Raw genomic sequence first — 9724 nt, 5'->3', positions numbered from 1 at the left:
TTGAAGTAAAGTAGTTTTCTATAACACCAGGAGCTCCTTTTTGGCTCTTGGTGCCTTGTATTTACCTTTCACATGTGTGTTTGTCCTTGTTACTACCTTCAAGTGTGTGTGTGTGTGTGTGTGTGTGTGTGTGTGTGTGTGTGTGTGTGTGTGTGTGTGTCTGTGTGTAAGTGAGTGAGAGTGAGTGCGTGAAAGAATGTGATCCTGTATTTTTCCCATGTCTTTGTGTCCCAGGCAAATTGTTCACCTGTGAGTGCGAGTAACCTGTAACAGAATTCTCAGAATTCTCAGAATATTCCTGAAGTTGTAATACCCATAAATTCTGATTTGCCCTTCTCTGTTTGAAATGTCTCATGAGATACTGTTGACTCATGAGGTCTATTTTTTGCACCTGCAGGTGTTGCCACTAACTTTATCTGTTTTTGAGTAACAGATTAGTAGGTGTAATAAAGAAATAACTTTAATCTTCTGTGGTTTAATTAATTTTATCTCTTTCAATGTTTTTGTACAGCTTGTGTGAGACTTTGTATCACTGGGCCAACTACTCTGAGAGCACAGTAGTACAGAGCTGTATCTGTGAGCAGTAGTCCACTGGTAGTAAGTTCAGTAGAGCTTTCTGTTGTTGTTGCCTCATGCCAGTGGTCAGCAGGAGTGCTCTTCTGACCCTTGTAGGACTTTGCACCTTGATGCAGTAAATATTGTGGTGCTATGTTACCTGTCCTGTCCTGTCTGTACCAGTACAGATAAATGTAAGTGCTGGTTGACTCATATGAACATGTGAAAGTCACAGTTTTAGTTTCTTACTTTACAATGTTTGTGTCTTCCTTGCTCGGCCCAATCGTATCTGCATACACACCTGTATTATGGAAGAGTGGAAAGAAAAATGTATGAAAAAACTATATTTAAACAGATTTAGAAGGTAAATAAAGACATTACCATCTGCATGTTCAATGACATGAATATTAGTTTTGCGATAACCATGAATGACCTGATGCCACAGTGACTGTCAGTAGTATGTATCTCCACATGTGCAGTAGGCTGTATAGTTGAGCCATTTTGGAGCACAGCTCTGTGAGGATTCTCTGTGTAATAGTGATGTATGTTCTGAGCACTTCACCTGAGGAAATACGTCCCTGGAAACCCACACAGGATGTGTATCTGTTACACCACGACTTTCTCATTTTAGACCAGCCACAGTAAATGTAAACTGAACCCCAGTATACTGTTTTTCACTGAGCCACTGAAGGTCAATGAGATAATGACACTTGTCCTTGCATGTATATATAAGCCATCATATAGACATGAAGACTGTGTGGATTTATAAGACTCTATTTTGTGGCTGTCATATTTTCATTTTGGCATTTTATATTATTTAAGAATTGTGAGGTCGTATTGCTCAGATGGACATTGAAGTAAAGGATGTTTTCTCCTGTGAAAGTGCTAAAGATTTGTGGTTCATACACTGACTAATCCAGCTAGGCTTAGTGATTCCTCTGTTTGATGTTTCAAAGTGGACATCAGAGCACAGTAGTACACAGCAGTCAATCACATGCATCTTCTGAATCCTCAAAGGAACAGAACTGGATTTGGAATCCAGATTTTCACTAAATTTTGCTTTAATCTCAAGTTCGGTGTGCCCTTGTCCAAATGTTAAGTTCATTAGAACAAACTTTGGAAATCCATGCCTCTGTTGCTTGTACCAGAGGAGACATGGTGATTGATCTTCAGTGTTGTACTCACACTTTAAAACTGCTGCATCTCCTTCAATGGCAGTCATTAATTCCTCAGATTGTTAAATATAGTCACATCCCCTGCAGACTGAAAAACTAAGAAGTGTTAACTGCAGCAAAAGAATGACTACAGTAATGCAATTGGTCCTCTTTTCTAACCATTCACTCCAGTGTTCAACTCTCTTACCAGAAAGAAAATTGTACTAAAGTGTACTGCTTTTAGTCCAGTATTCTATTGCTAAGAATATGAAAATTAGCTCAGTGTTTTTGCTCTGAAAACGTTGTCTTGATTTGCACTGTTTCTTAGGAGCCCGACCTCTGAGCTAATAGTCAGCTGCCCTCCTGTAATTCTCAATTCACTATTGCCCTCTTGTGTTGATCAAGCACATTGTCCTAGTTCAACAAATTTGGACAGACCATTATACAATTGTAGAAAGTATTGAATTTCTTTAACATTTTGGAGCTTCCAAATATATCATCAGACACATATGTCACGCATGTAGACATTCAGAGATTCAGGCTTCTGAACAGCATTCACAGTACAGTAGTACACTGCAGAGTTTCTGGATCTTCAGTGACTTGATGAGGAATTAAATTAATTTGCTGAGGTGTCAACATGAGTATCAAATCTTTCTCTTCTAAATCTTTTTGACTTTTACCAACACTGAATCTTTACAGTGTGATCTGAAAGACATTGTCATGTTTTTGTTCAAAAGTATTTCTCTACATCTAAAGCATAAATACAGTTTGAATGGCTACATTTTCTTCATCAGACATCGCTTATGCTTCTTTATGTTCTACAGAATTTTCATTCAAACGTTACAAACTAGATAAATAACAACATAACAATATAACAACATTAGTTGCTCTTCTTCAAGAATATTTGCAGTGAAGTGTGAGCAGGATATACATTTTAAAGGGTTCATGCATAAACTATAAATTTTTAAATAAACTAATTAATATCTCATATATTTCTAATTCTTATTGAAAGTTCTTATTGAACTTTCTAACACAGTACTGATTTAAAAATTAATTCTATTAGAATATATGTATTTATTATTTTTAATAGTTAGCTAAAAATAGTTAAATAGTTTAAACATCTGAATATATTATTTGTGGTATCTGTAAGTTTAACGTTTAAATTTGACAAAAACAACTTTCTTTTTTTAGAAAATCCTTAGTTCTCTTCATACAATGGCTTTAATTTTCTTCTTGCATTAAAGCAAATCAATACATTTATTCACATCTCCACAGGTTTTTGTATAGTGTAGCTGGGTTTCCTCTCACTGTGGGCTGCAGGGCACAGTAGTACAGTGCAGAGTCTGATACTGCAGCAGAGGAGATCTGCAGATCCACACGCTTGACACTCTTATGAAGGTGACCAGACAGACGAGGATCAGAATCAGATGTTTGATTTTCTCGATATTCCGCCACTAAAACAATGAACTGAGGCTTTGAATTGGAATATTGACGATACCACAGCAGAGAGGCTGTATTGGCAGTGTAGCTGTAGTTACAGGAGAGTCTAACTGCTTGGTCCTCTTTAAAACTGACTGTAGTAGATAAAGAGGTGATGCTGTCCTGTGTGCTGTCACCTGAAAAAGGTCTTCAGTTAGTCATATGGACTGATTCAAATCAGATTAATGATTAATCCAACATGTTCATACTGAAGGTAGTAACATAATATTTAACAATACATAATATTTACAACATGTAAACAAATGTAACATGTTAACATGTAAATAAGGACAATATGTTAAATGGAAGCAGAGTCTTACCTGTGAGTACCGTTAAAAGCATAAATAAACAGAGAAACATTGTGTTGCACTTTGCCCTCTGTCTCAGAAGTAACTTAAATATCTCACATTGACATTCTTTCTGTATACCATAGTTCAGCTGCTCCTCCTTTTCCTTTTAGTAACCAATGAGAGAGCAGGAAGCCCAGAATAAAACCCCAATTATCTAGATCATCCACATGACTCTGTAGAGTCTGTTTAGTTTGTTTGTTTAGTGTATTTCTGATCAAAAGTTTAGATTTTTTTTGTCAAGTAGAGTTAGACTCTTGGGGACTCCAGCAGGTGCCAGTTAATTCTTTGTTTCCTGTGTTTAATGATATGATGGATTTCATAGTACCATTTGAATGATCTAGATCATTTGTTTGTTGCTTTCTGTAGTGGCTCAAACAACAGACTCATACAGTGCACTATGCACTTTCAAAGTGAATTCTTATGTATCACTACCTGTGTTTAATTTCTCTTATGCAGTCTTTAAGTCTTTTTGGTGGCTCCTGTGTTAAACTGGATCACAGAAAAGCCTAATCACAAACAGGCTTTGTAACTTTATAGTTGTTTATGTTGTAAACATTACATTTATAGAACATTTCTTACTTGCAAATTATTTCCACCATGTTTTAAAATATGTAATTCCTCTCCTGTTGCATTCATACAAGCCAATTGTGATGACCCAAGTGCCGCAGGGCAAGGAGTAGGATGCAGAGACCTCTCTCGACGCAGACAGACATGTATTAATGTAATAATCAAACGATGAACAATAAACATTAACAGCACTCACATGTAACAGTCCAGTGCAGCATGAACATGGGCACAGGCAACGAACATGAACAGCTACCCTGTACCATCTACACAAACAATGACCAACAACAAATTACACACATACAGGGGCTTAAATACATACATAAAACAACAAACCAGGTGTAGGTGTGTGCTAACAAGGGGGGCATGGTTACAAATACGATAAAATGAACCATCAACAGTGAACTCCCACTGCAGATGGCAGGCTGTACCATGTGATCAGTGGGAAGGGGCGCATACCGTATTTCCATCCCATTTTGTGACTGTGTGCTCAAACCTAAATATTTTGCAGGAACAGGGTTAGTGTTTGGGCCACAGGGTTGACAGCAGCATTATGGTTGCTGACATGACCTTTTGTTTACAGTATTAATCCTTAAACTGGATTAGGGTTGGAGGGAGAGGGAGAGAGAGAGAGAGAGAGAGAGAGAGAGAGAGAGAGAGAGAGAGAGAGAGAGAAAATGAGCATAAGTCTCGCTTGCAGCTTGTAAATTAGGTTATAAATTAATATTTAATATGTTGTTTATTTTCCATTTTCATTTGAGTGAGTTTTGTTATTATTTTGCTATCACTTTGTTTTGTTAAACTATTTGAAATCGAGTACGGCATCAAAGAGAATGAGAGCAGATGCCACCTGGAGGAAGGATGCAACAAGTGCTATTCCAGTCCTCTGCCTAAAGGGACCAGCCAGCTGAGAGTGAGCTGGTTGGCTGGGGTAGAGGGTGAGGAGAGCAGAGTAAAGAGGCTTGGCAATGGAGTCTGGTTTTTCCTAGTGAGGGAGAGCTCACGGCAATGGCAGAGACAACATGAGTCTGGTTATAAGGTTACAATGGCAAAGGTGTTTGTGTGCCACACTCCATACAGATGTTACTGCATTAGAACTGGACAGCAGCTCTCACTGTGATGCACTCGTATCTGTGAGCAGTAAATATGTATCAAATGTACAGCAGCAAGGTAAATGTTTCTGGTACAGTGGGAGGTAAATGTACATCTATGTTCCATCTCTTAAGACAATGTGTCAACATTATTATTATCATTATTATATAGGCTTAAGTTCAAAGCAATAACTCTGGTAGTCCCGAGGCCTAAATCAGGGAAATAGATAATATATCACTATACACACTTGCGTTCTGACACACACACATACACACAGAGGTTCAAATCTGCTAGGCCCAATAAAGGGCCTGGGCCTAAATTTAATAACTTAGATGGTAGAAATTATGAACAGATATGAATACACAATGAAGTTTGTTTCCAAGAAAGGGGAGGTCGATAAGAGAATGAGAAGTTAAGAAAGAAGACCAAGACTGGAGGAATCACACTTCTTAAGAGATAATAAAATAAGAGAAAACCATCACTGCAGGATGGCAAAAAGAAGGATAAAAGAAGACCTCAAACTTAAGGACTCTGTTGTTCTTGAGGCTCCTTTGTTGTATTCAAATGGTGTCAGTGAAGTTCAACTTCTGTTTTTCTCTACCATCCTAAACACCGACTCTTTACCTGCTGAGTGATCAAAAACCTGAGGACATGACCTCCAATCCTGAGGACATGACACTGACATTTGGAAAATGGGTACTTGTGTTGGTAAATATGCCCATGAAGATGTTCTAGCTAAAGGTACCAAACAAAACATTATATTTAGATTGCTTTGCTAATTAAATGTCCATCAGAAAACATTCAACTAAATATAATCTCCCATTTTTCAAAATCGGGGTTCTTAATCTTCTCACAATACAAAAAGTTTAAATACCACATCTTCTATCCAAGCAACCATTTCAACATAAAAGTGCAAGAAGCATTCTCTAAAGTGAATGTTTGGTTTGTCCGTTCTGGATTACTGTAAATAGAAATGCAGCCAACATGGTGGTATCTGCTGGAAGACAACATGCTCCATATGTAGATATTAAGAACTCATTAAAAGAAAAACAATTATTCATACTTACAGATGGTTATACAATAATGAAAACTTGTTTTGTATATTTCATTCCTGGTAATAGATCCCCCTAAATCTCACACACTGTCCTTTTAACTATAAAAGCACTGTGGTGCTTTGTTCGGATACTGTCTGTACCAGTACAGATAAACATTTCGACTACTTGAGTCATATGAACATTCCAGTGTAACAGGTTGCCCCTCATGGTGAAAAACCTCAGTATCCTGATTCTGTTTTGGACCAATTTGATCAGCACAAAACACACCTGTAAGAAAAATGTGAGAGAAAAAAACAGCCAATTAAAATATTTTAGAAACTGTCCATCTCTATAAAAGGTTCAACCAAATTCATAGCCAGTACCTGATACCATAATGTAAGTAATTAGGAAGAATGTTTCCATTGTGAATATGATCAAACTGAATCAGTATTGTGTTTAAGCTGTTATTGCTCTAATGTTGATATGTGCTACTGTGAGTCTCTGCTCTGAGTGCAGTTATGAAAAACTACAACAGGAACTTCCTGTCTTGGAGACCAACTCTGTTGGACTTTCTGACAAACATTAAAGCAATAATGAGGTAGAAATTAAATTTTCATAGCTCACATGGGTAATATGTTTATGTGCTATGATACACTATGACCATAAAAAACTTTTTGCAGTTTTTCTGGAGGGTGTTTCTGCATAAAAGCATGCTTTTTGAGCATGGTATATTGTTTTTGCTTTTATCAGAGAAACGTGTTTGTCTAATCATGGAGGGAATCATGTTGACCATGAGCCCTGGTGGTGGGGGGTCTGAGCCCAGAACATAAATTCTGCCATGTGCCTGTACATGATGTGTGGATACTCTTGGTCTCCTGGTAGTGGGGCTCTGATGTGTGGATACTCTTGAACTCTTGAGCAACAAGGAGCAGGTAAAGAATAATGATTCTGATATCACTCTTCTGTAAATTAGACACCATGACACTGAATGTGGATACATATACTGTATATAGGGTTAACATTATGTATTTAAACTGAAATTATTTCACTGGTTTGAGCTAACTGATTCTGTAGCAGATAGTTTAGAATTAGTAATGAAAATCTATGAGTTTGTGTTTTTACCTGCAGGAAATGGCGAAGATCAAAATTGTTGATTATTCATAGTAGGGTGTTAAACACCTATTTATGATATCACATTTGTAAGGAAATGAGCAATTCAAAAGCATTAGATTTATCATTCAATAATAATCATGTTTATAAGTTTTTTTTGTTTTACTGATACTCTTCTGTTAAGAATTTGTCAGCTGTAGTTATTAAAGTCAAATAGCCCCCTCTATTGATTAAAGCAACACTGTCATATGAACCACTTTTTGTACAGTGTAGCTGCATTTCCTGTCACTGTGGGATCCATGGCACAGTAGTACAGTGCAGAGTCTGATACTGAAGCAGGGGAGATCAGCAGATTCACTTTATTATCCTTTTTGTGAAGTTTGACAGCCAGTTGTGGGTGAGGTGGTTCAGCTTTAGTTACATGCTCTGTTGTTACCATAATCAGCAGCAGAAACTCTGGTCTTGATCCAGGCTTCTGTTTATACCAGTGTAGACTATAAGGTGATCCATCATATGTACAGGACAGTGTGCTATAGCTGCCCTCAGTTATAGATATGGTGTGGTTTTCTGGTCTAATGCCACTGTCTGCAGGTTCAGCTGTAAAAACAGAAATGTTGCTTTTATTAGCTTATTAAAATTCCAAATGCTATTAGTTTTGTGTACTAATTATGACTTACCAATACTGGGGAAAGGTATGAAAACATAGAAGAGTAGTACGATGTTCATCTTGAATGTAAGTTCAGATCTCGAGCTTTACACAAAAGTGGCAGCTTCTCCTGAAACATACAATACTCTACATGGTCTACTCTCACCATATCAAGCTCCCCCCACTCATACAGTAGTCAATGCAATGACTGACAAACCCATGTGTTGTGTGATCTGCTTGGTAACTAGTATTTTGGATATAGGTTGTGCTAAATCTAAGAAATTTAATTTTCAGTCATGACTCATTTAATCATTGTTCAACTATAATGATCCACAAAATTATGTAAATTATGATGTCATAAGTGAATTGTTTTTATTTATTAGACAGATGGAATGCTTATCTGATCATTTCCAGATTTACAGGCTGATCTTCATGATTACGCATGATTAATTTATTTTTTTTTGTTTAATGCCTTTAATACATTTATTGAACAAGATCATTGAATCAAGATAATATTTCATTGTTTTTTACATTATGTACCATCCATGTAGCCAGTTCAGTGTAAATGTGGGTGTCTCAGCTACTCCCAGTGGGTCTCTGGAGTCTGTTGAAATAATTTTGAGGGACATGGAGAGTGTAATATTTCAGGAACAGCTGCCAAATAAGCAGTTGTTAATTTGTAAGACATGAATGGGGTGGTTGGTGGCACGAATGGCCACCCTCCTGGCATCCCTGTTTCCGTGGTCTCCCTGTCGTGACTGTTTTCCTTTACTTCCTCGCTCTGTTCCTTGGTTTAGTTTTCTCCGCCCCTCGTCTGTTCCTTTATTCCAGTCCGTGTTTTGGTTCTCCCTGTTCCTATGTTCACCTGAGTCTGTTTAGTGACTAATTTTCCTGGTTATTTAAGCCCTGTGTTTGGTTTCCCATGTTGTTGGTTACTGTGGTAAGTTTATTGTGTTCAGGTGCTCTCACGCTTTCTTTTGCTTAGTTGGTTTATTTCTTTTCCACAGTGTTTTCTCTGTGTCTCATTAAATTAATTATTTAAAACAATGCAACTTATTTTTAAGCTGCTGCAATTTTCAATGGTCAGGTGATAATGTGCAACTGCAGCCAGTAGCGTGTGTGTGTGTACAGAATCTTCATTCACGCTTCTTACAAATTAAATAACAATATATATTAGTTGCTCTTCATCAGAAAAGAAAACTAACGTCATTTCATTTTTATCAAGGGTGTTTGCAGTAGTGTAAGCATCGTATACATTATCATTGTTTTAGAATAAACAATAAATTAATTAATACCACCTACCATTCTCCTTATGGAGCTTTCCTTCTGATGCAGTCCTGATTTAAAACTTTTTGGCAATAGCAGACAAGCAGAACGTTACAGAGTGCTGCCACCTTCTGGCAGGTGGCTTACTTGCAATTTCAAAGAATTTCAAATTCTCCGGGAATAAACACAGATATAGATGCATGCTCATAGAATGTTGACTTCTTTTTGTTAAAATAAATGAAATATCTGAATACATTACTTATGGTAGCTGTAAGTTTAACCTCTTTAGTTCTATTATGTATCATTATTATTTAGTATGTATTATCTAATTAGTATTATTGATATTTGATAAACACATTTTTTTTAAACAAAATCCTTAGTTCTCTTCATTCAATGGCTGTACATTTCTTCTTGCATTAAAGGAAACCAAGAAATGTATTCACATATTCACAGACATCTGGAATTAAGTTTATT

General features: G+C 36.9%; 1 gene segment (V, D, J or C); it reads right to left on the bottom strand.

The window, feature by feature from the left end:
* Positions 1-7645: 7645 nt before the first annotated feature.
* LOC118242970 lies at positions 7646-8084 on the bottom strand (the record flags this gene model as incomplete). The annotated part of the segment is given in 2 exon segments: positions 7646-7935; positions 8016-8084. Coding segments are annotated over 2 exon segments (339 nt in total), but the record flags the coding sequence as incomplete, so codon positions are not given.
* Between the last annotated feature and the right edge of the window lie 1640 nt (positions 8085-9724).

The sequence above is a fragment of the Electrophorus electricus genome, chromosome 18, assembly GCF_013358815.1.
Source record: "Electrophorus electricus isolate fEleEle1 chromosome 18, fEleEle1.pri, whole genome shotgun sequence".
Taxonomy (NCBI): Eukaryota; Metazoa; Chordata; class Actinopteri; order Gymnotiformes; family Gymnotidae; genus Electrophorus; species Electrophorus electricus.
Note: the sequence above shows the minus strand (reverse complement) of the source record. Positions and strands in the feature narration are given on the sequence as shown.